We start from the raw sequence: 27,404 nt of genomic DNA on the forward strand, positions 1-27,404 counted from the left end.
ATAGTAATTGACCAATCCCTGCAAGGGCTTTATATACCTTATTTGCATAGTAAACTGTCTAATCCCTGAAAGATTGTGGCCTAGCAAATCATCTTAGCAAACTATATACCCAGGGCCAGAAAGGCCATATATAAAGAGGAACCCACTGCACCGCAAACACTATGATCTAGTCTGGGGATGTCAAACTACAGTGGGCCAATTGCCAGCTCCTACCCTCCTGGCTATTTTTTTTTTTTTTTAAATAATTTTTACTGTGCTTTAAGTGAAAGTTTACAAATCAAGTCAGTCTGTCACATATAAGCTTATATACACCTTACTACATACTCCCATTTACTCTCCCCCTAATGAGTCAGCTCGCTCCCTTCTTCCAGTCTCTCCTTTCATGACCGTTTTGCCAGTTTCTAACCCTCTCTACTGACTGCCGGGATTCTTCTAGTCTCAGTCAGACCATTAAGTCTGGTCTTTTTATGAGAATTTGGAGTCTGCATCCCACTGTTCTCCTGCTCCCTCAGGAGTTCTCTGTTGTGCTCCCTGTCAGGGCAGTCATCGGTTGTGGCCGGGCACCATCTAGCTCTTCTGGTCTCAGGATGATGTAAGTCTCTAGTTCATGTGGCCCTTTCTGTCTCTTGGGCTCATAATTACCTTGTGACCTTGGTGTTCTTCATTCTCCTTTGCTCCAGGTGGGTTGAGACCAATTGATGCATCTTAGATGGCCGCTTGTTAGCATTTAAGATCCCAGATGCCACACTTCAAAGTGATATGCAGAATGTTTTCATAATAGAGTTTATTATGCAAATTGACTTAGAAGTCCCCTTAAGCCATAGTCCCCAAACCCCCGCCCTTGCTCCGCTGACCTTCGAAGCATTCAGTTTATCCCGGAAACTTCTTTGCTTTTGGTCCAGTCCAGTTGAGCTGACCTTCCCTGTATTGAGTATTGTCCTTCCCTTCACCTAAAGTAGTTCTTATCTACTAACTAATCAGTAAATAACCCTCCCCCACCCTCCCTCCCTCCCCCCTCTCATAACCACAAAAGAATGTGTTCTTCTCAGTTTATACTATTTCTCAAGAACTTATAATAGTGGTCTTGTACAGTGTTTGTCCTTTTGCATCTGACTAATTTCACTCAGCATAATGCCTTCCAGGTTCCTCCATGTTATGAAATGTTTCACAGATTTGTCACTGTTCTTTATCGATGCGTAGTATTCCATTGTGTGAATGTACCATAATTTATTTAACCATTCATCCATTGATGGACACCTTGGTTGCTTCCAGCTTTTTGCTGTTGTAAACAGTGCTGCAATAAACGTGGGTGTGCATGTATCTGTTCGTGTAAAGGCTCTTATTTCTCTAGGGTATATTCCAAGGAGTGGGATTTCTGGGTTGTATGGTAGTTCTATTTCTAACTTTTTAAGAAAATGCCAGATAGATTTCCAAAGTGTTTGTACGATTTTACATTCCCACCAGCAGTGTATAAGAGTTCCAATCTCTCCGCAGCCTCTCCAACATTTATTATTTTGTGTTTTTTGGATTAATGCCAGCCTTGTTGGAGTGAGATGGAATCTTATCATAGTTTTAATTTGCATTTCTCTAATGGCTAACGATCAAGAGCATTTTCTCATGTGCCTGTTAGCTGCCTGAATATCTTCTTTGGTGAAGTGCATGTTCATATCCTTTGCCCACTTTTTGACTGGGTTGTTTGTCTTTTTGTGGTTGAGTTTTAACAGAATCGTATAGATTTTAGAGATCAAGTGCTGGTCAGAGATGTCATAGCTGAAAATTTTTTCCCAATCTGTAGGTGGTCTTTTTACTCTTTTGGTGAAGTCTTTAAATGAGCATAGGTGTTTGATTTTTAGGAGCTCCCAGTTATCTGGTTTCTCTTTGTCATTTTTAGTAATGTTTTGTATTCTGTTTATGCCTTGTATTAGGGCTCCTAACGTTGTCCCTATTTTTTGTTCCATGATCTTTATTGTTTTAGTCTTTATGTTTAGGTCTTTGATCCACCCCCTGGCTATTTTTGTAAAAACCGTGAGTTACGAACCATTTCTACATTTTTAAACGGTTGAAAAAAGATTCAAAAGAAGAATAATATTGCTTGACACATGACTATAATATGAAATTTAGATTTTTACATATGGTCTATGGCTGCTTTGCACTATAATGGCAGAGTTGAATAATTGTGACAGAGACCTTATGGCCTGCAAATCCTAAAATATTTATTACCTGGTCCTTTGCAGAAAAGTTTGCTGACTCCTGGTCTAGTCTATGATCTAAGTCATTTTGAAGGAAAAATCTAACAGAGCTCATTTTCTAGTCACTTGCTGAGCTAACACTGATGAATAAAACATGGATTCTGTCTTTCAGAAGGAAGAAGAGTTAAATCAGATACCATTTCCCTGACATATCAGATATCATTTCCCCGACATATTTTCAAAAAGAATTAGTACCAGCAGTAATCTTTACATGAAAGTAAAATGTTTACCTTCGCTAATGCTTCCCCACCCAGTCACAGCCCAGATTTCTGAGGAAAGCAGAGGCTCTGTGCTCTGTGGTAGGCATATTGGCCTCACTACTGAGTTGTATTCCAGAGGAGAACTCAGCTGTATTAGGGCAATGTCAGAGTCAAAGCTCAGCATTTTGAAATCTTCATGCATTACAATGAGTTTTGCCCTTCTCACCTGTATCAATGGGAAGAAAGAGAATCTCAAGATAAAAGGGTCATTCAAAAGTCAAGCTATTTCTCTGCATAATCGTCTAAATATATCTGTATTTCATTTCCGTACACCAGCAATGAAGATAACTTCCACTGATACCTGCTCATACTTTGCAAGAAGACACAAACCACCTTCTTAGATGGTCCTGGAGAAATAAAACCATGTGGAACTTTACACATAGACCCGAATTCTGAATTCCTGACCTCACTTATCTAATTCTCAAATTAAAATGTGACCTCAAATTTTACCTTTAAATGTAGGCATAAACGATAAATGAAAAGGGCACTAAGAGATTAATAACTACAGATTTTAGCTAAGGGTATTCCCTAGCACGTGACAACATTTATAGTCCAGGCAAAATGACCTTGAAAAAATTATTCTCACCTGCTCAGTTGATTCTTTCAGGGTCCTGTCGTGGTCCCTAGTAACGATAGTCCAGTAGAGTAGGATATTTTTCCTGGGGTAAGAAGAATAAAGAAAGTTTGATACAAAAACACATTTTTATCTTTCAATCTAACCCCATCTGGTGCTATCAACATGTATTATTGTTCAGTTCTGCCAAGTATCACCTGCTCCCTTGTCCTGTGTGATCTGCCTACCAGGGTCACTGCACCATGCCTCCTGATCTGATCTACCTGGGGAATAGTTCTTAATTGTGTTTATTTCCCCCTTCTTCTGACCTCTGTGTTTTTGAAGCCTGTATCAAAAATCACTAAAGGCTATTTTTAAGTTCAGAAGTAAAAGAGAAAAATGATAGCTTATTTTAATTTCATAGAAATATTAAGAATACATTAAAAAATTATATTCATAATAAGGTAGCTTTGGCCTGTGTTTTACTATAAAAAAGAATACAAATGTTATTTCACAGCAATATATCCCAAGTTATCATCTTTTATCAAATCACCAGAATTGATAAAACTGGGGTTAAAGAGAACTTATAAGCTGTTGTTCAGCTGATGCCACCTCACAGCTACCCCATGTGATTCAGAGCAGAACTGTGCTCCACAGGGTTTCCAATAGCTATGATCTTTTGAAAGTAGATAGCCAGGACTTTCTTCTGAGGTGCCTCTGAGCAGATCTGAACCACCAACTTTTCAGTTAGTAGCCAAGTGCTTAACCGTTTTTACCATCAAAAATAGGCAAAAGTCACCCATGATGTCAGAAGTCAGGGCACTGATTACTTTTAGGAAGGAATTGATTGGAAAGGGTAGAGGAGGTGCTGGGTGTTGATAATATTTTGCTTTCTTGACCTGGTGCTGGTTACATGTGTATCTACTTTGTGAAAATTCTTCTAACTGTACACTTAAAATTTACAACTTTTCTGTACGAATGTTATACTTTACTAAGATTTTTTTAAAAAACTTAAATCAGCATCCATTTATTTGCCACATCAAGATCTCTCACTGAAAAAATATCCAGGGAAGGGGCCCTTAACTGTCACAAAAGTACAGTCACTTCAGTTTGGAAATTAATTATTCTATTTTCCAAAACTGTTTCTTCAAGAAAAGTAAAGATATTGAAATTATTTTTTCAGTATACTTTATTCAAAGAAGTTTCTTAATACATGTGGGTATATCCTCTCTAGCCACAGTCATGTTCATTTTAGTTCCTTCCTTGCGTGACAAGTTTGACTTATTCATGTTTATCAATATGCCTTTATTGAGTGCTTGGCAAGTACCTTGCAGATGGTAACAACTCCATAATGTTAGTTAGCCATTATCATTGTTGTCATCTGCCATGCACTCCCATGGAAAAATTAAGCTCTATTTTCAATGTCACCCACTAAATTATTACTTTGCAGTGAAGTCACTTATTTTTTAAAGCCATTCTTTATACAGGAGATAGTACATGTGACAAAAGGAAATAATAGAAATCATGGTACAGAGTTGATAATGTAGATCACAATCTCTAGTGAAGTTTTACATGCACAGTCATGAACCAAAAACCCGTTGCTGTAGAGTTGATTCCAACTCCTATCGGCCCTGGAGGACAGAGTAGAGCTGCCCCATAGGGTTTCCAAGGAGCAGCTGGTAGATGTGAACTGCCAACCTTTGGTTAGCAGCCGAGCTGTTAACCACTGCATCACCAGGGCTCCTGCACAGTCATGAAAGCATCTTTTAATTTGGTGGAGGATACTGTGTGGAAAGTGACAGAACAACATACACTATGTGAGTCAACCAAGCCTGAGATTTTTCCTAGTTTAATGGGGTCATAGTTCAAGGTATCAGTTGATGAATTTCTCCATCGCCTCTTGCCACTTGCCCATAATCAAATTTCATCTCTTATATCCTTAGGATCCTATCCTCAGTTCAGATAATGAGATGTCACTTACTGCTATGGGAGAAAAAAAAGGAGTCACTATGGAATTAGAGAAAGAAAGCGGCCACAGTTGGAAAAAGTTGCTTCTAAAAGTATAAGATAGAAACGTTCCAGTGTGTAATTGCAAAGTGAGTTTAGCTCCCTAAAATAAGTTAAAAATCCTACTTGGACACAAATGCAAGTATGGAGTTAGCAAGAGGAGAACACCAGGTCTTCTCTAAGTGTGGTCCCTGGACCAACAACATCAATATCACTTGGAAGCTTGTTAGAAATACAAATTCTCAGGTCCCCCCCCAGAGTTACCGAATCAGAAACCTTCCAGATGATTCTGGTGTACGCCGAAGTTTAACAATTAACACTAAGGAGAGCCAGTGCCATGGAAGCTATATGGGAAGTATATAATGTTGTTCTGGTAGTTGTCCTTATTAGTGTGTCTTCAGAGTACCACCCATTAATGTCAGTCAGCCTAGCACCTGGTGTCCCTCCAGCACGAATGATATCTGTGGCATCTCCTAGACTCTGCATATCTCCCCAACTGGCATCTCCCACATGGCAAACTCTCCTTTTCAATAGATTTGGATATTTGAAAGCTCCCTTCAATGGTGTTGGAATAGACTCAATGGTAACGGGTTTTGGTTTTCAGTGGAGAGTGGAGACCTGGATGTCTATAAAGTTGATGAAGATGAGGCAAGAAGAAAAAAAGTACATGAAGGAAATCAGCTGTAGAGCTCCAAAAAAGGCAGGCCATGTATGTAAATCACCACATTAGTTACACCAGCATACCCAGTGTGAACACTTTTGGTGTAAAAGATTCAGAGATCTCAAGAATTAGCCTCAAAAAACATTTCTTTGTTCAAATAAGTTAGACAATTATTAAGAGTTTTAAAAAATATGAGGTACACAGACATATTCCATATCAGTGTAAATATAAGCTGTGACAGTAAGTCCAACGGTTATAAAGCAATATATGGTATATACAAATAGTAAAAATATATGTATATATGCTTAAATATTAACAGAAAATCAGATAATTTTAAAAAATTCTTGACATTGATTACTTCTAGGGAGGAAGGTTGGATTAGTAAAACGGTTAGGGTAGCTTGGATTTTACTTGATAACTTTCTCTTGCTGCCTTTTCCCAAAGTATTAATATTTTAATATTTTTTTTTAAAAAGAAATCAAGAAGTCACAGATGAAATTGAATGTTGATTCTTTTTTTTTGGTTAATGAGGACCATTGACATATTAATTGACTCACCATGTTGCATATCCACTTTGAGAAGAATGGTCTTGCTGTGTTCTATATCTTGCAAACCAAAAAACCAAACCAAACCCATTGTTATCGAGTTGATTCCAACTCATAGTGACCCCATAGGACAGGGCAGAACTGCCCCATAGAGTTTTCAAGGAGCACCTGGAGGATTTGAACTGCTGACCTTTTGGTTAGCAGCCATAGCACTTAGCCACTACACCACCAGGGTTACCCCTTACCTTGCAGCAAGGTATCACAGTGCATTACATAAGTTCAAGAATAGACTATATTATTTGACAAGGGAACCTGCCACAGCTTCTTCTGTGCCTCTGGCCACAACACTATTTTTTGCCTTTTCCAATACATTAATTTTCACTAATTAATCAACTGATCTAGACTCCTTTACATGATGACTCCTTTACATGCTACATAAAAATGTGCTTTGATAGAATTCTTATTAAATAGGCTTCTTTGAGCGGAAGAAGCTAGAAAGAACAATGTGGTACTGGACTATAGCTGGAAATATCAGCCTGAATTAATATTTAGCTTAATATTTATACAAATGGATACAGAAATAATTATAGACATGTTTACATATGTGGGTTGGTATACATATCTATATTTTCTAGCTCTGTCAGCTGAAAGAGCCTAGAAGCAATGACAGTCCAAGGGTAACAAGTATGCCCAGCACCGAGATATTGGTTTCTAATACCATTCTCCAATAAAAGGAACCAAGGCTTTTTGGAGAAATGGCTGATTCTAGGACTGGGGCAGAGAAAGTACAAGATGAACCTGGAGCAGCTTATACTATCACAAAAGGATGATGACATGACAAAGGGACACAGGAGTCAACCTGAAAGAGCTCCAATGGCCAAAGCTTCCAATGAGCAGCAAAATAAGTAATGTAGTATTAGATTATCACCCCAAACAAAACAAATATCCCTGAGTCCATACTGATATAATAGCTTAATAGACAAATGTGGGAGGAGAGAAATGTCCTGTGCACAAGAATTTTAAATAATTTATGTAGATACTTCTCCCTTAAAAAGGTGGAGCTTAACTCCTTACCCCTTGTGTGTGGGCTGCACTTAGACTTGTTTCCAAAGAGCAGAGTATGGAAAGGGGGAAAAAAGTAGAGAAACCTAGCAAAATTACCTGGCCCAGGTAATCAGAGTTAACATGAACAGTGATTAAGTTACGATACTATTTTCTTAAAATGCTGTCTTGACGCAATTTTGAGGTCCTGGTCGAAGGCAAATCCATTCCCCTTTTTGAGCAGCTGATTAAGCTCACAATCAAACCACTCCACTTATGAGGTTCTCACACTCCTGAGCCACTATACACCCATCCTAATCACCTAGGGCCAGGTGGACCCAAGAACTAGGAACATCCCCCATGCCCCCAAGCCTACAGAATTAGTCAATGCCCAGCTCTCCAGGAAGTCCACGCAATTTAGCTAACCTCACCTTACTTGCTCTCTCCTACAATTCTAGCTTGCTGCGACCTTGGCCCGAGGTGTAACCCCCTGTGTGGCCCTGCATCATGGTATATGCCATGCCTCCCTGTTTCTGGAAACTGTGAGTATAACAGACCTAGTCAGTTTTCGAGGTCTCCCTGACTCCTCTTACCTGTGTTGCACCTGACTTACCATGCCACATATTTGTTAAAGCATAAGTCATGTTGATAGTATGTACCCTTAACAAGACGTGATAAGAATGGTACTTTACTTCTGTGGTCTTCCTCCTAAAAATCCATTACCCCAGTATAGTCATGAGAAAAACATCACACAAACCCAGATTGAGGCACAGTCTACAAAATACCTGACCAGTACTTCTCAAAACTGTCAAACCATCAAAAACAAGGAAAGTCTCAGGAACTGTCACAGACCAGAGGATCTTAAGGAGAAATAATGATTAAATATAATGTGATACCCTGGATGGCGGAAGAAACAGAGACTACAAAGACCATGAGAAACAAACAAACTCAGCATGTCTAAGGAACAGAAAGGTTGTGGGGTTGACCCACTGTGAGCAAGAAGGGAAGTGGTCAGTATGGAGTCAGAGTTTAGAGGTGGTTCTCAACACTGGCTGAACTTTTTTTTTTTTTTAATACAGATATCCTGAACTTACAAATAAGTAATTAATGGGCTAACCTATGTAACAAGTTGTGAAGAAAAAAGGCAAGTCACAGAAACATATAAACTACAATTCTGTTAACATAAATGTGAAAACCAAGCAAAAGCCCACAGTGTTTTCCGGGGATACATGTACATTAAAAAAAAGCTAAGAAATTATTAATACAAAAATTAGGATAGTGTTTACCTGTTGAGTGGGGCACACAGGAGTAAAGGTCCTTCCTAAACTGACTGGTTGAGACACAAATGTACATTTTATAACTATTCTTTAAGCTACATATATATTATATGCACTGTTTCATACCATGGAGTAGTTCACAATTTAAAAACATTTAAAATTTTAACCAAAATTTCAGTTTACTAATAGTCTTGTTATCAAGGTGGTAGACCATCCTATTATGCTCTCTGCAGATGTGAACCATATTTTAAGAGGAACAATGCAAATCCAATCCAGAGGAACATATATGGCATATGCAATTACTAACAAACTACAGAACTATGGCATTTAGCTTAAAGATTAAATTAAAGGGCAAGGTGAGAGAGGTCTTCAAATATATGACAGACTGCTATTATGAAAGGGCAAAGAGACTTATTTCTTGTTTTCTAGAACTACTATAAATTTAGACCAATAGGTGTCTGCCTTAGGGAAGCAGATTTTTGGCTCAGTATAATAGTCAGAGGTCCATAGTGGAATAAGCAATTTCAAGATTGATGAACTTTCCCCTCACTGACCTTGTTTATACAGGGCTAGAAAACACTGAAAGAAAAATTTCTAGTTTAGAATTGGTCTGGAGGGTCTTAGAAGCTAGACAATTATACTTGTGTCCTAGACATTGTATATAAGCACATATGCTAAATGATTAGTAATTAGTTTCACTCACAATTGTATGCAGCAGGCTGCAGAGTTCAAACTGAGTTGATGATGACACCTCCACACTGGTGATCTCCTAGGAACCTCAAACCCACCTGTCATGGCCAACAGTGAGGGCAGCCTTCTTCCCCTTCTGCAATTCTTCTGGAATGCCAATGGGGGCTAAATGGAGGGCTACCACAGATGTCTACACCAAGAAGATGGCACTAATGACTCACGCAGCTGAAATAATTCAGAACACATTCTTCAACTGTTTTCCAAAGCCTACAGAGAGTTGCCATTCTTTAACACTAGATGGGCTTCATAAAGGTATAGATTCCCAGGATCTACCTCTGAAGAATCTGAGTTTAAAAAGCTGCCCAGGTGACTTTGCTAAGCGATCGGGTTTTTAGGTACTAGCCTACAGAATAACAGTCCTACATTCATTTAACAAATACTTGGAGCTTGCTATCTACAGTTATACCAGTGAGTAAAACAGACAAAAATCCTGGCCGTCATCTAGCTCATACTCTAATTGGATAATTTTAAGTTTTCAGCAGATCACAGAAGGTGCATCAATAAACGGCCTCGTTTTATCTCCTGTTATCACTGTATGAAATTATTCATTAATCCTCAAACATGCCAAATTTGCTCAGGCATCCAAGAATATGCAAATGCCCTTCTCTTGTCTGGAATGTTGCTGAGACTCAGTTCAAGTGCTCTCTCCTCCACAAAGCCTTCTCTGACTCTTGGTAAGAGGCAGACAACCTTCTACAACCAATCAAGTAGAACACACTTAATACATACTTGTGGAGTAATGCAAGATTGTAATATTTAACCAGATGCATTTGATTATAAGGAAGTTAAAAGATACTAGTGAGAATTAAAAAAAAAAAACTTTGTTTTCATCTTTGCCTTACAAAGCATAATCATATTAAATACAGAGTCTACTGAGATGTTTTCAATATTACATTTATACAAAAATAGGTGAGAGCAAAGGATTGTACCCCTTCTTCCTATCGTAAAATTTATTTCTTCCTCTTTCTTTTTTGAAACAGTCTATGTGCAAACCCCAAAAAGGATTTTGGAAGTTTCATGGAGCTAAATGTATAACTCATTGTTCTTTATTAGAGATCTATTTCACTGCAAGACAAGACTTTCCAAAATAGACGTGTAGTTATTGAAAAAAGGGGATTAAACAGATATGGTCATCAACTCACCAGGTGGAAAAGCTTTTCCAGAAGCTACAGAATTAGTTTTGGGAGGCAATGTCAATCCAATTTTGTTTAAAGAGTCTATAAAGGAAAACTGGTTTTTAATTTAGACTACACTAGCTGACTCTACTTGCTTATGCTCTCTAGTCATGACCTCACTGTAATGTCGATCTTATGAACACTACCTTTCATGTGTTAAATGATAGATCCCATAAATCTGATTTCTTGTATATCTCTTAATATCACTGTTACATCTGACTATTTTAAGCACTTTCTTCCTCTTGGCTCCATGAAACTACACTCTTGGTTTTCCTGATATGTCTAATGTCCTTTCTTTCTCAATATCAGTCTTTTTTTTAAGAATCCTATTTTTTTTTTATTCTTTGACCTAAAAGAACTATTTCACAAGGTTCTATTGTTTAGGAGTCTCAAGGTGGTACACCTGTTAATGCACTCAATTGCTAACTGAAAGGCTGGAGGTTCATTCAAGTCCACCCAAAGATGCCTCAGAAGAAAAGTCTGTTGATCTACTTCCAAAAACTCAGCCATTGAAAACCCTATGTATCACAGTTCTATTCTGACACACATGGGGTCACCGTGAGTTGGAGTTGACGTAATGGCAACTGGTATAATGTTCTTAAGCCTATTTTTATTCATCTACATGCAGATAACTTCCAAATACCTATCTTCAATCTAAATCTCTTTCCTGAATTCTAGACTGAGTACTGATATGTATTTCTTGCTAAATGTTCCAAAACACGTCAAAATTCACATGTTTCAAATGAGACCAACTGATCTTGATAGTCAATGTGGTCTTGTTCTTATGTTTCCCTATATCAATGGGTGGCTCCATCATCTACCTGGTCACTCAGGCTACAATCCCGAACACTATGCTAGAATTTTCCTTCTTCACATCCCCCCTTCTCACCACATATCTAATCAAGCAATACATCTGAAATAAATTCTTATGATGACCTCCCCACTACTTTCCATGCATGTAGGCTCACCCCTAGTCCCCTCCTCCATCTTCTATGCTACTCTGGAGTCAGAGAGAGGAAGGTTTGAATTCTAACTCCATGTCTTGCCAGCTGTGTCTGTATCTGTGACAGGTGGGACAATGTCTGAAGGAGGAATGAATGAGATAACACATGTGAAATGCTTAGTCTATACCTGGTACACAGCAAGTGATCAATAAATGTCAGCTAGCCGTTTTGTCACTCCAGTACTTAAAATTTAATTTCCCCTGTTCGTCCTCATCTAACGCCTGCCTTCTTCATCACTCTTTCCATTGTTCCAACAACACCGAATTATTTGTAGGTTCTTTTCACATCATCCATTCTCTTACAACTAGGGTTTTTGCATAATATCCCTTTTGTCTGGGTAAAGGAATCTTTACCCTCTAGAGTGTCTAGAAACCTATTAACCTTCAAAACCCTCTGACACCCTTAAACAGAACCAGACAACCTCATCTCTGAGTCACATCTCCAGTTTTCACACGGTGCTTGACATTCTTATTTATGTGAACGCATTTTCTTGAGCATCACCTGAAGTGCTTGTGAAAACACAGATTCCTGGGTCCCATCCCAGATCGACAGAATGGGAACCTCTGGGGATGGGCCCAAGAATCTGTAGTTTTGTTATGCCACTCAGGTGATTCAAAGCTCCTTAAATATAGGGAACCATGGCTAAGTTATCTTCCCTATAACCTGTTTCATAAGCAAAAATTCCACAAATAAACAGGTATACCCACGTGAGTACACAATACTCACCTGAGGGCAAAAAGGTGAATCTCTGCCTAAAGCCTTGGAAGTCATTTTCACCATCACTTTTAAAACGTATCACTGTCATGTTACTAGGACCGCATATTGGGGTGGGGTTCAAGACTCCACAAAGTTTAGCTGAAAAAGTTTTAGGGATTTTCAAGCATCAGAAAACATCCAATTAATTTTTTTTAACAACTTTGGTTTGTAGGCACACACAGGGGCAGATTACCCAATAACCAAGATATGAACAGGCTTACTTGTGCTTACTTACTAATCTGTAGTGTACAATTTCACATGGGTTTCACCACATCTGTGCTTACTTACTAATCTGTAGTGCACAATTTCACCTGTTTTTCATCATATCTTTGACGGGTGTTCCTTGCTTACTGGTTAATCCACTCCTAGGCACACCCTTACACCTCAAGAGGAAAATAAAACACTAGTTTCAAGAGAACAACCAACGTATGGCAATTTTATCTCACAGAAAAAGCTCTACAAATAGGGTAAAGGTTTGTCTGATTTCTAGTATGCACAGAGACATCAGTTGACTGTTAATTTGTAAACAATGAGAAGAAGTGGGTAAAAGAAAATCCCAAATTTGTGTATTGTCGATGCAACTGAACAGCAACAGACAACAACAAACAGAACAAGGTCACACTTTATGTGAACAAACATTTGACATCTCCTGCTTTGCCCAAACCTCTCACTATACATCCACCACTCTGCTGGATCATGGGATTGGGCTACCACCTACTCAATGTCCAAATAAATATTCTTAACCTATCTATATTCCTGATCTCCACCTCACACTAATTCATCCCCCAACTGAGGGACAAATAATAGGGACTAAGAAAATGGCTACATGGCTGGAAGTTAATTCTTCACACTCAGTAAACTGTTAAATCATAACCGAAAGTATACTTGAAGTTTTAATTCAAGAGATTAACTTTAAGGCAAAAAGAGAAAATTACAGCTTTCGGTTACTGTTCTTGGATGCAAAAATGAAAATATCAGCAACAGAAAGGATTAGTTCAAAAAGAAGGAAGTTTAAAAATTTTCCTTACATAAGTGTTAAAAATTTCCTTACTGGTACCATTTCTCCTTTATCTCAGGGACATCCTATTTGCCTTCTAATCATTCTGATACATTGTTCACATTTTGCATATTTCTATTAAAAACTTTGCTGGTGAGTCAGTTGCCGGTTCTTGGGTTTTAAAGTTTTACAGTACCATGAGTTCCAGTGCAGGAAATTTCATATTCCCACTACACATGGTAAAAAGGTACCTAAGAAAAATAGCCCATGCTGCCAGCTACTCCAGTTAGTCAAAGGCTTTTCAGATTAGGTTTCAAGGACAAAATGTTACCCACCTAACTCATGCTCCTCTTCTGGATCACCATAAATCACAACGGCATCATGTGTAGAGTTTTGATTAAATCCAATAGTAAACTCCTCAAATGCCAACTGTACAAATAACAAACATAACCAGAGAAGTGGTCAAGGATGAGAAGAGAGAAAGTGAAAAAGTGTCCTCTGTAAATTAAAACGCTCTCAGTCACATCCTTACATGCCATTGATGGAAATGTAAATAAACGGAGCCTTTTGGAGGGCAGTTTGGCAATGACTACCCGCTTTAAATGCATAAATTCTACTTCTAGGAATTATCTACATCCACATGTGTCCAAAACAGTGACATGGGGATGTGCACGGCAGCAACGTAGAAACTGACTAATGTCTGTTAACAGGGAACTGTTTTAATATGTTATGGAACATCACACAATGTAATTTTATGCAGTTCCTAAAAAGAGCTTTGTGAGCTTCTCTGAAAAGATCTTTGAGATATTTTTAAGTGGAGAAAGTATTGATAACTGTGGTGTGATGGATTGCTTTTATATGACCTTTCTTGCCACGGTCTTGTAACTCCCACCACATGATTGGGTGGGACTATGCAAATAATGAACCCTGATGGCATAGTGGGTAAGAGCTCAACTGCTAACCAAAACGTCAGCAGTTCAAATCCACCAGTCACTCCCTATGGGGCCGTTCTACTCTGTCCTATAGGGTCACTATGAGTTGGAACCCACTTGATGGCACCTAACAACAACAACATGCAAATGAGGTACTTGTGGTCCACCAAGGGGATTGGATAGTTTGCTAATAATGTAAAAAAGGTACTTGACATACTTGTGGGGGTGGGACCATGAAAATAAGGTGTATGGAACCCTAACGAGGGGACTGGTCAGTTTGCTATCTCACTAGGTTTAAAGGGAGACACGGAGAGAGAGTAACACAGAAGACAGAGAGAGGCAACAGACCCAGGACAGAGAAGAAGAGCTGTAATACTGGCGATGGTTAGAAGCAGCGGCAGAGAAACAGTGGCAGCAGAGACAGCAGAACCAGAAGACCTGCAAGAGACAGCGCAGTTGGCTTTCCAGCCCATGGAGTGAGAAGGCTGAGCACTGTTGGGCAGAAGGCTTCCTGGTGGAGTGGGATGCTCCTGTGGTACTTATCAGCAGGGCTAAAGAGCTTTGTAACACTTGCCTCAACAGGGCAGAGGTGGGGCAGAGGGCCAATGTGGCGCCTGCCTGAGGGGACTATTGAGGGAGAAGCTGTCCTTACCAAAGAGCTGTATCCTGAGTCATTCCTGATCCGGAATTATTACCAGTTACTTCCCTAATAAACCCATTTCTGTGAGTATGGTCTGTGAGTTCTGTGTGGCCATTGCAACAAATTATCCAACCCAGCAGAGAAGTAGAGAGTGCTGTGGGAAGGCAGCTCGTGTCAGAATAGGTAAAAAGGCTGGAGAGAGGCATGTCTTACCTGCACCTCATAGCAATCAGCCTTGGGTTGCTGATCTTGATTCTTCTTCCCCGTTATGAAGTTAAGCGGAGGTCAGATGCCTCCACCACACCATTTTACACTAAAAAAAAAAAAAAAACAACCCCAAACTTGTTGCCATTGAGTCGATTCCGACTCAGAGTGACCCTATAGGACAGAGTAGAACTGCCCCATAGGGTTTCCAAGGAGAGGCAGGTGGATCTGAACTGCTGACCTTTTGATTAGCAGCCAGAGGTCTTAACCACTATGCCACCAGGGCTCAATTTTTACACTAAACAATATAAATATATACATGTTTGTAAATGCTCAGAATATCTCTCCAAGGATGCTCTAGAAACTTATCAGTGTTTACCTACAGGGGACAGGATGGGAGTCTGAGGAGAAAGGGGGTTATTTTTCATTGTATACTCTTTTTGACTGCCAAAACTTTAACCACACACAGGGGTCCCTTTTTAGAGTAAAAACAATGACAAATAGAAGCTTCTAGTCATAATGGCAATTCAACTGTCCACATGAGGTAAGTTCTGCCTAACCAACATAGCTGAATTCTCTGCAAAGGAGATTTCTTCTATAGTTGCCTACCTTTATAATGTGTTTCTCTGGAGCATGAATGAACCAATGACATGTTACATTTCTGGGATACAAGTCAGGATAACTGGCAGAGTGAATTATCCCTTCTTCTACCAGTACAGCCACGCTCCCACAACCTGAATCTATGGAAATGGAGAAAGCCCAATTGAATGGTCACAGGCATTTCGCCCTGCTCTTTCTACCCTGGTGGTGTAGTGGTTAAGAGCTACGGCTGCTAACCAAAAGGTCAGCACTTCGATTCCACCAGGCACTCCTTGGGAACCCTGTGGGGCAGTTCTACTCTGTCCTATAGGGTCACTATGAGTCACAATTGACTTGATGGCAACAGGTTTGGTTTTTGGTTTTGTTTTTTTTTTTCATTCCCATTATCAAAGAAAAACAGCAGGAAACTAAATACCTGAAATACCTGCTTCTGAGTTCTTCGCCGTAAAGGTAAGCTCAAAGGCACTGCCACCATTTTCTGTATCAGAAACCGGTGTAACTGCAATCTCATTTGTGTCTGTCAGCAAAGGTGGGGGCAACATATCTCCACAGACTTTACCTCAAAAAGGAAAAGAAATTGAAAAAAGATTTCTAAAAGAATGATGGAAACAAACTTACACATGTACTTGGTTTCCTAATATAATCTTCTATGAACTCTGTTCTAAACATGCCAAACTGTTTAGTGGTCCTCATAATCATTTCATATCCCCTGTTTCAATAATTTTACTATTCCATTCACCTTCTCAGCCCCGATCTCACATGTCCAAATTCTCTCATCCATCAGATCCTAACTCAAATTCTAGTTCTTCCATCAACTTTCTCAGGCACCCACTAGAAATAAGAGCAAACTTCTGGATCACTACAGCTCATTCTCTATTCTAGGTCATTTCCCCAAGATACATCTTCAGTGATACACCTTCAGTTACCTCACCAAATAGCAAGCTTATTGGGAAAGAAACTTCTTTTTCACTCTATATGCCCAGTATCTAGTATGTAGTTGATTTTAACAAATGAACGGTTAGAAGAATGACTTACTGGGTAAATAGGCAGCCTGCAGCATGAAATTATTTTGTCAATGAATATCATAAGCCCTAGCACAACACCTTGCACATAGCATACTGCCAAATATTTGTGAAGGAACATTTGCCCTAATTACTGGCCTATGAAAACCTAAAGATTTAGTGCTATACCAGGTATAGAGGCCCTTCATCATGCTTAACACATAATATTTCAGTTGAAATAAATGTATTAATTATGCTTGTATAACATAAGAGGTATTTGATAAAATATATTTAATGTGCCCTGGGGGGGGAAAGTATCCTGGGGGGAAAAAAAGTACATTGTAAAACAACATGAATAGTTAATCCATGTAAATTGGTATACATTTAAAATGTTAACAGTGGTTATCTCCAGGTGAAGAGTTATGAATGGGTTACACGTTATTCCCTTTGCTTATCTGTATTTACCAAATTTGACAATCATGCACCCCTTTTATAATAAAAATGAAAAATAAACGTTTTGAAAGGAAGTTTCTGACAACTGCACCACCATCAAATTCAGTCAATACTTTGTTAATAAACTTGAAAAGAAAGTGATATTTGGCACCCAATTTAGGAAAACACTTTGAAGTGAAAGATCAGTTAACAAGTTGTTCAGCTTCTCCATGCTTATTCCTTCCCTCCCCTTCAAAAAGGACACAATATGCAAAATAAAATAATTATCATTTGTGCAGAAATCCAATTTTAGATGTTTTAGCACCCCTTTGTTCTCTTAAAAAAATTAGATACTCTAAAATGACAAATGAAATACATGTAACATACTTACTGATAAGTATTCCTTTACTTGATTGCAAAGATACGTAGTCATGATCACATCTAACTTGATTTTCTGTCTAAACTTGTAAATTTTATCAGGATAATTTTATCTTCTGATACCATTATTTTCCAGATGCATAAACTGGGATAGGGAAGGGTGGAGAAAATATTTATAATAAATGTCAGAGTCAAGTGTGAAAAATAAGATTTAATATCTGTGCCTTGGTTCATAACTCACTAATAATATTTCACAGGGTATTAGAAAATAAACAGTGATATGAATTATTAACATAAGAATAATTTTATGCCCAAATCGCTGACTTTTATCCGACAGATAAATGAGTATTAATTAGTCAATGGCCAGAAACCATGCTCTCAATTTCATTTAATTATGTTGGTCAATAAAGTAATCTATGATTCATCTCTCTGTTTTATTAGTCTAATTGAAAATTCATAATATTTACTACAAGCTGAATTATGGATTATGAATTCTTATGAATTATGTATTGATTACGCAGAATATGTTAACCCTAACCAGTGACAGCCTCCAAGGTCAGCCTAAGTCATAGTACCTGGGGTTGCAATATCATCTAACTCCCAGTAAGGTCAGATGTAACCTTTCACTAATATCTTTAGAACCACGTGTAAGCATTTTGAAAGTAGTCTTACATAATTCAACACATAAGCCTTTATCTTTATGATTCTAAATGAATTTATATCCTTATTCAGGAAAAGAAACCTTGGTGAGCCATAAATCCTTCAGTCTTTTCTATGCTTCCTATTTATCAGAATGTAAAGCAATCTTAGAAGGAAGGACGTCTCACGTACTTTGGACACGTTATCAGGAGGGATCAGTCCCTGGAGAAGGACATCATACTTGGTGAAGCAGAGGGTCTGCGAAGAAGACGAAAACCCTCAAAGAGATGGACTGACACTTCAACAATGGGCTCAAGCACAATAGTGACTGTGAGGATGGCACAGGACAGGGCAGTGTTTCATTCTGTTGTACATAGGGTCACTATGAATAGGAACCAGCTCAGTGGCACCTAACAACAACAATAAAGAAATCTTATCTGGAATCTAACCTATCAGAATGAACTTTTTTCCAAAACTCGGTTCTTATCAACATCCTTATAACTATTAACATTACTATTGCCTCTAAATAAGTAATCTATTTCTTCTTTTATGCTCAGTTTCCAAAAACTAAATGTCAGCAATTCTTACCAAACGTTCCCTTCTTACCTAGAAATTCCTTTAGTCTTTTTCTACTCAAGTCCATCATTCTCAATATAGATGTAAAAACAGGTCACCTAAAATATTATTAAAATCACTTCTTAAGTACTTCAATTTAAAAAGCATTAAGCTACTTAAAATATTATAAAGCTCATTCTTCTAAGCATTTCAATTTAAAAAGCACTCCATATCCATCATTCTTCTTGAGACTCATTATATCTCTCTGATGTAGGCAGGTGAGAAATTACTCCTTTTTCTAAATGAGAAAACTGGCATTGATAATAAAAGACATGTCTTTTATAGAATAGGAAACCCTGGTGGCGTAGTGGTTAAGTGCTACAGCTGCTAACCAAAGGGTCAGCAGTTCAAATCTGCCAGACGCTCCTTGGAAACTCTATGGGGCAGTTCTACTCTGTCCTATAGGGTCGCTATGAGTAGGAATCGACTCGACGGCACTGGGTTTGGTTTTTGGTTTATAGAATAAGAGCTATGATTCAGGCATGATGTCTTCAAGGGCCAGTACTTACTCCTGTTTTCGTCAAATTATTTTCTGCCTCAAAATCTCTAACTTAGAGATGGAAATAGGTTTCAAATTATAGGCCAACTTTGATTTATTGTTAGTGATTGCTGTATTAGAAGGATTCTGAGGTTTAGTCAAGCTAAATAAGGGAGTAGTGTCAAAATTAATCACTCATTTATTCATTTAAGTACCTACGGGGGATTTATGATGTGCCAGGCACTGTTCTAGGTTCTTCATAGGCATGGGAGGAAAAAGAACTTGTATGCCATCTATTTGTCATTTCTGACGGTCTAGCTCCCACCTACCAGAATAAAGATAGGCTTGAAGATATTGTAAAGCTCCCTGCTCCTTCTCCATATTACTTCTTTCTCCCTGACCACTACCTAATTAACTCCATTTGGAATTTACAAGACCCACTCAAGGCAGCTCAGCATGCTGGAAACTCACTATAAGAACTGGCTCCATACTTTATTTCTAAAACACATGTCTTTTCACACTTTAACATTTCTGAAATAAGTATGCATCTTAAAATTAACGGGATGTTACAACTTCTGTTGGTGCGGATTGAAAGATTCTTCCAGGGAGGACTTGTCCTCGCTTTTGCCAGTTGCCTATGGACGCTATCAAGTTTATACTACTTTAATCTTTCTAAAAAATGTTAAAGGGGACCCCAATTTGCTGTGTAAACTTTCACCTAAAACACAATATTATTAATAAATAAACATGATAGTCTTTTTGTTCCCCCAAAGGTAATACCACTTGAAATTTCTGCAATTTAATGCTACGCCACCAGGGTTTCCTTTATTGACTTATCACTCCAAAAATAATAATAAGTTAATCTTTCTGATTGAGGAGTTTCGAACTAGACAGGTGCTATGGATTTAGGCTGTAGACCTGCATTAGTATTTCTTGTGATTTAAATTCTCAGGGGTGCTTATTGCCCAAACCAACCTGTCTTCATCACCTCCTTGACATTGCTTATACACAATTTCCTCTGCTTGGAATGACCTTCTTCCTTTGTCTCCACATCTGTTGAAATCTCTTAGATATCAGATCCAAAAAGACCTCGAGCTATAACATCATAACTATCCTTAAATGTCTTGTTTCGACACCATCCCTTTCGGTAAAGCATTCCTACCTCCCTCTAACTAACTACTCTTCACATACACTTCATAAACCACCCCAATGGGAATTAGTCTCTCCTTTTTCCATAGTACCAATGCACCTGTGTGGTATGGATTATAAAGCTTATTTCTTCTGGTTTTGTATTATATAGGAAGTCCCCAGGTTATGAATGAGATCTGTTCCTAAATGTGTCTTTAAGTCGAATTTGTATGGAAGTTGCAGTACAGTTCTTATTTAGCCTTACTTTAGTGCAAGAAAAGCCTGAAGCCTTTTCAATGATTTAAAAGTTGCACGTGCAGCAAGTGAAGTGACTGTGATGAATTTGTTGCGAGTAGGGGTTGGTTCATTCGTTTCAAAGTGAGGGCAAAATTTACACAACGTCAAAGGGCAAGTAGGAGTTGTACATAAGTCTGATATTCATAACCTAGGGACCGCCTGTAGTTACTTTTGTCTAGGTCTCTCCTTCTTCCTGATTATAAACTTATAGAACTGTCATCTACCTTTGTATACCTTTCAATGCTAAATACAATTAAAAAAAATTTAGATCACTTAAGATTATGAAATACTTGTAAAACAAATTTCTAAACCTTAAAAGATATCTTTAGCCATACAGAGGACAGGGTATGTAGGAAATATTAAAAAAAACACTGAAGCTTATAGAACATGAACTATTTTCCATCTTCTAGGTGATGCTTAACAAAATACTACTATGACTACAGAAATAAGTGTGACAGAATCCCTAAATTCCCATAGAAATCACATTACTGGATGCTGTTAATGTTAGGTATTTGAATATAACAGTTCAGGTAAGCTCCCGTCTTAGTACCACTCGGGTTGATGATTTGTATTAATAAGTATTAGAAATATGTCATAACAAATACATGCCAACCAGGAAATACCGGATGATATATATAAATGTTTACATTTTATCAAAGAATTTGAGATATTTGATAAAATTGCTAAAGTAAATACTGTTAAGAGGGCTAATTTTAGAAGGGAAAAAACCTAGGAGTTAGTCCTACCTGGGATACACATGAATTATAAAAACAGTTGCCTTCTTTGGAATGGGGGTAACTAATCTTCCTACCTTCCCCAAACAATACTGTCCCATGAGGACTACGATCCTCCAAATCGTGGGACAGGTGTTCATTATTTGCCCCACCTATGGACATTCCAAAACAGATGGTACAGAGGTTGGCCTGAAGCTGTGTGATTTATATTTACGTAGTTTACACTTATGGGAACACTTATGTTTTTAGATGCTACAACAGACATTGTATTTGCAAACAGCCTTTGTTAAACATGCTTATAAATGACAATGCTTTTTTCTTTTTCTTTATTTGGAGTTCTTGAGATTTAACATTTATCTAATTTTCTAAAATCACAAGAGCCACATTGAGGCTGTAAAATTTATAGTATCAGAATGTGATGACTAACTTATTTAGATAATACTTCCTTAAGATCAAACAGTAAATTTATAGTGTATGGTGTTTTCCCATTTCTTCCTAGGATGTCATGGACGATAATAAAATCCCTTTGTATTAAGACACTAGAGTAAAGGTACTTTTAGCAATGACACAGCATTATGGATTGAATTGTGTCCCTCAGAAATGTGTGTCAACTTGGCTAGGCCATGATTCCCAGTACCGTGTGGTTGTCCTCCATTTTGTGATCTGATATATTTACCTTATGTGTTGTAAATTCTAACCGCTATGATGTTAATGAAGCAGGATTAGAGGCAGTTATGTTGCCATTGAGTTGATTCTGACTCATAGTGACCCTATAGGACAGTGTAGAACTGCTGCATACGGTTTCCAGTTTCCGAGGAGCACCTGATGGATTCGAACCGCTGACCTTTTGGTTAGCAGCCATAGCTCTTAACCACAGGACACAATCTACAGGATTAGGTTATATCTTGAGTCAGTCTCTTCTGAGATATAAAAGAAAGAAGCAAACAGGGAGGAGAGGAACCTCCTACCACCAAGAAAGGAAAACTGGGAGCAGAGCATGTCCTTTGGACTTAGGGTCCCTTTACTGAGAAGCTCCTAGACCAGGAGAAGATTGATGACAAGGACCTTCCTCCAGGATAAGAGAGAGAGAAAGCCTTCCTCTAGAGCTTGCACCCTGAATTCCGATTTCTAGCCTCCTAAACTGAGAGAGAATGTATTTCTCTTTGTTAAAGCCATCAACTTATGGTATTTCTGTAATAGCAGCACTAGATAACTGAGACACACAGTAAAGCCTCCATCATTCACTCAAAATTTTCAGATGCCTATGTCACATTTAAACGTTTAGAAGCTTTATGTATGAAGATGAACAGGACATTTAAAGTTTACATTCAAAAACTAAAATAAAATTCAGATTATGAATATAATCCTTGTATTTTCTTTTCCCTGATGACTCCTCCCAACTTAGGCTCCTACCTAGATGAGGAAAACTATACATACCCTCTTCTCTGTGGCTTCCATCCACATTTTGGACAGAAATCAGATCCTTAGTTACACATCTTGGATTCATATCTGGTGGAGTTGGCCCCACTCCAAACCTACCGAAGGGATAAAGAGTTTAAATGCCTTTTCCAATAATAAATAATATTCAAATAATAATCTGAATGAAATATTTTGACAATGTAACAGAAAAATAATATAACTTTTCTTAAAATTAATGCAGAGGGGACCATCTTTCAAAGAGTCAGTGATCTGCCAGGTCTTTAAAAACAGGCTTGAGGTCCACATGAAAGCATAGTTTATTTGATTTGATGGTTTATTAGGACCTTTTTAAGAATAAGATATGAAAGACTCAATTTATCTGATTTTTAAAGTAAGAGGTTAGTTAAGAAAACTTAACTTAGTCCTATTTCCAAAGCATAGTTAATTACAGGGATAAAAGAGGCTAGGAAAAAATAGGGGATGGGAAGCTTAGAAGGATAATTTTAAGCCAAGTATTATCTGAATAAGTTACTTATCATATTCTGATATTCGTTTACTGTGGAATTAAGTGTTATTGCCTGATTTCATTGTGCATTTAAAATATTGTTATCATTAACCTTTGTCCAGGGCTTAACCGTTGTAACCTTCTCTTCCAACTGATCACTAATGAATAGAATTGCCACCTGGAGAGAATTTCCCCTGGTGCTAAAGGCAATGAATAGAACACTTTTACTGTGACGACCAAATGAAAACGAGCTGAGAAGCTGTTCTAGTCTCAGGTAGGGGTAGCATTTAGCTGGACCAGCAATATCAGTGCTTCTCAATATCTTCAGTTAGGTTGATCTTGGACTACAACAAAGGAGGAATGGAGGGAATTCTATATACTGTCTATTCCTCTGGGTCCTGGCCTTTAAAATTTTTGGTTCCTATACTAAACTACTTGTTCCTGGAAGGTGTGTTCTCTCATACCTCTTACTACTGCAGAGGCTGCCCCTGTGCATGATAAATTTCCTGGTCCCTCAGGATTGAGCCTTTCTGACCCCTTCTGCTCAGTGTTCTCTCAGCTCTCGGGGTATATATACACTTCACCTTTTATTCCAACTGTTTACTTCTTTGCTCTTCAAATAGATGGAAAGTTCCTTGTGGACAGGTTTGGCCTCTGCAGACCCACATTTTCCTAATCTAGATTTTAGTGGTTCAGAATAAAGTTAACTCTCCAAAGTCTCCCTCATTTTCCCCCGCTGTCAGCAAGTAAAATTAACAAGGCTTAATGGGGGAAGTCGGAGAGGAGTGATTTATTTTTAGTGATCTTTTAGTGCACAGAAAAAAATATACATGTTAGTTCAATAAATGAAGAAATAATCCCTGGATGAGTTTATTCTCAAAGAATGTTTTAAAATCTCAAATTAAAAAAACAAACAAAAAACTTCATGAAAATTTTCTTGTACAGGGGTTCAGTTTAAAGTCAAGTTAAATTGACAGGTATTAGTGCTCATGAGGAACCTGGTGGCACAGTGGTAAAGAGCTCAGCTGCTAACCAGAAGGTTGGCAGTTTGAATCCACCATCCGCTCCTTAGGAACCCTATGGGGCAGATCTACGCTGAACTATAGGGTCGCTATGAGTTGGAATTGACTCAATGGCGCCTAAAAAAACCAACAACAGTGCTCTTGAATTCAGGGAAAGAAGTTTATATACATTGGATTTAAAACTGAAACCAGCTAGATTCCTTCTTTGTTTTAAAGCTTTGTTCTGATTATATCTGCAACATATCAGAATAACTACCCTTGAGCTAAACATTATCAAATTTTTACTTGGAATGAAAAGAAGGAAGAATTCAGAGAAAGTACACATAACCTGTGATCATGTTTTGGGTGATAAAATCCACTGACTCAAAACACCTTAGAGAAAAGGCCAGTTGATGCCCTTCTTTGGTTATTTCTTAAAGGATCCTCGCCTCTAGCAAAACCAGTTCCCCAGGAAGTAATCCCAGCAACAGTCCCCGTTCCATCATCTCTTCTACAAACAAGGGGTCCTCCAAAGTCCCCCTTTCATAGTATATATGGAGAGAAAATTTGAATATATTCACAGGTTAACATAAATTTTTTCAGTCCCACAAATATCAGCACTCGTCTCAATGAGAAAAGAGGTAAAGAATATAAGTCCATTGGTCCTTTTCCATCAATATTTTTTTCTTCCATCCATTTGTTGTTTCTTCATCATTAGTTTCAAAGTGTGGTCTTTTCATCCATATATAACTTCCCTTCACCTATTTCTGGCAATCTTGTCAAGCTAAGACTTAATTTCTTTCTTCATTTTTTTTCTTCCTATACCTGGAATTACCATGTACATTCTAAAAAAAAAAATCAATGGAAGATGGAGGCCTGGTATGTACGTATGCTTCCATTGTAGCTTGTCCTTGACATTGCTGAGGAACAGGCTTGGTCATATCCCAAGCCTACAGCATCAGTGAATAGAGCCTCCAAGGTTAACAGGGGATCAAGGCTTTGAATATAGGAAACCTAAGAAGCCTAATTTTCTCTCAAGTAGTATATGTAAAGGACCACCTTGGCTTTTATGCTAATGGTTAAGGAACTGATGAGTTCAGGAACCCGTCTTTAATGGCCCTTCAGAATAATATGCTGCTTTGAGAACAAGTTGCAGATAATCTTATGTCAGGTTAAGCTCCCCTCAAAAGGCACAGAATTGCTTTTTGAGGGCTTCATCCAAAAAAGAATTTGCCTGTGACAGATGCGGACAGGGCAAAGCATCCTTAGCCTACCTGTGTTCAATTTGGAAAGTGGCATAATTTTATTTCTCCCCACTCTGAAGCTCCTATTGTCCTGTCATACCTAGAAGAAAAATAAAAAATTCTTTTAACAGATAATTTCAGGGAGCATCCTATAGCATGTCAAGCTCCTTGCTAGCAAACAGTAGCAACTAACTGCTTTTCCACCTTAAAAGAATAGGCATTCCAGATAAATTATTCTCTACCTAAAACTTAAAACTCATGTATTTTGCAAATTGGTCTCTTTATCCTCTCTGCATGTCTTATAAAGACAGGTTTTCTTTGTGTCAGTCCTGGGAGGTTATTGTCATTTACAACTTCTCTTACTCAGCAGTTACTAAAGCTATGCAATCTTTGGTCAAATTTTGTGCAAGTACTGCATTCTGCATTAAAAGCAAAACAAACAAAAAAATCACAATGCTTAACAAAATGTGGAATGAAAAACAATTACAGATGAACCTAATTAGCTTGCTAAAGTGGTTATCTTGCTTGACTCCAATTAGGTCTGACAAGTTGTAACCACCCATCTACCCATACACACCCAGGGGAAGAATCGGTACAGGAACAGGGAAGAATTCTCTCTGCCCAGGTCAAGTAAAATTTTTCTGTAGAAGCCAGCTGGAAAGAGGAACGGAAAGAAACTTTAAGCACAACTCCCCAAAAAAGACTGCTAGGAAAAGGCAGAATCCATTATCACCCACAGGACAGAGTAAGTGGGATGGTTTATGCTTTTGTACCTGGCGGGCATCCTTTCCCCCATCAGGGAATACAGCACACACCATGGTCCCTCCCAGAGGAGGAGGGTTCATATCTTTGAGCCCAGGATTAAATATTCTGTCATCCAGGATGGGAAGTTCCACTTCTTGTAGGACACTTGAATATTCTTATGCTGCAGAGAAGGGACTGATAAATTAGCCAAGAATTGTCCTCATGCAAACAAGTTAATAAGAAACCCATAAGTTTAAAACTATTTCAAGCAGAATTTTAACAGAAATGTAAAAAATCTTATTTTTTTTTAGGTGTGAATTACATTCTTTTTAAATAACAGATATGTGGGGGATGGAGCCAAGATGGTGGAATAGACAGATGCTTCCGGCGAGCCCTCTTTACAACAAAGACCCTAAAAAACAAGTGAAACGAGTATATTTATGACAAGCTAGGAGCCCTGAGCATCAAAGGCAAGCTTAGAAAAGGAACAGAGGGGCAGGGGAGGAAGAGACGGTTCAGAAGCGGAGAGGAGTTACCGGACCTGAATCGCGGGGAGCCCTCAGGCACCATTCCTGGAGTAGCAGCAGTGGGCTGGTACTAGCATTCAGCCACAGTTTCCTCAGGCAGAAGCAGCTAGCCACACAGCCTACTCACACCTCCGGAACCTGAGAAGAGTGGTACTCTCAGCAAAAGCTAAGTACTTGTGTATATTTTACTGCACCTCCCCACCCCCAAGCCGGCTTCAGCGGCTGAATTCCCTGGCCTAAGATAGGCCGTATGGAGTGCCTAGAACCATCCTCCCAGACTTAGAGAAGGAAAAAATTTGCAATTGGGGGAAAAGATAATTTGCAGCTCTACGAACCGGGGGAGCTCAGGACAGAAGCGGCTCCTGTCCAGGCATAAATGGTCCATGGACTTGAGCGCCTTTCCCTTCTGCATGGACCTGTGTGTGTCTATTTCAGGAGAATAGGCCCTTGTTGGCAGACCCCAACTGTTTCAGTTGTGCGGTGTAGAGGTGGGTGTTTGATGTTTGCTTTGCCTATTAAACAGGGTCCTCACCTACCCACATCAGGGACCTAAGGACCAGTAGCTCCACTGAGGTAACCCAGGTAGCCACGATAGGGGTCCAAGGATAACT

The 27,404-nt window shown here is 38.6% G+C and overlaps 1 protein-coding gene across 1 annotated transcript in view; it reads right to left on the reverse strand.

Moving 5' to 3' along the window:
* The window catches only part of OVCH1 (ovochymase 1), a 53,497-nt gene that overhangs the window by 11,357 nt on the left and 14,736 nt on the right, over positions 1 to 27,404 (reverse strand). Inside the window, 15 exon segments of the mRNA XM_049884849.1 lie at positions 2,480 to 2,675; positions 3,096 to 3,168; positions 7,930 to 8,024; positions 9,328 to 9,473; positions 10,486 to 10,560; positions 12,249 to 12,377; positions 13,611 to 13,704; positions 15,661 to 15,791; positions 16,076 to 16,210; positions 17,476 to 17,540; positions 17,542 to 17,607; positions 20,844 to 20,862; positions 25,576 to 25,622; positions 26,100 to 26,176; positions 26,296 to 26,441. Coding sequence (XP_049740806.1) covers positions 2,480 to 2,675; positions 3,096 to 3,168; positions 7,930 to 8,024; positions 9,328 to 9,473; positions 10,486 to 10,560; positions 12,249 to 12,377; positions 13,611 to 13,704; positions 15,661 to 15,791; positions 16,076 to 16,210; positions 17,476 to 17,540; positions 17,542 to 17,607; positions 20,844 to 20,862; positions 25,576 to 25,622; positions 26,100 to 26,176; positions 26,296 to 26,441 — 1,494 coding nt within the window.

This window comes from Elephas maximus, chromosome 4 (assembly GCF_024166365.1).
Source record: "Elephas maximus indicus isolate mEleMax1 chromosome 4, mEleMax1 primary haplotype, whole genome shotgun sequence".
Taxonomy (NCBI): domain Eukaryota; kingdom Metazoa; phylum Chordata; class Mammalia; order Proboscidea; family Elephantidae; genus Elephas; species Elephas maximus.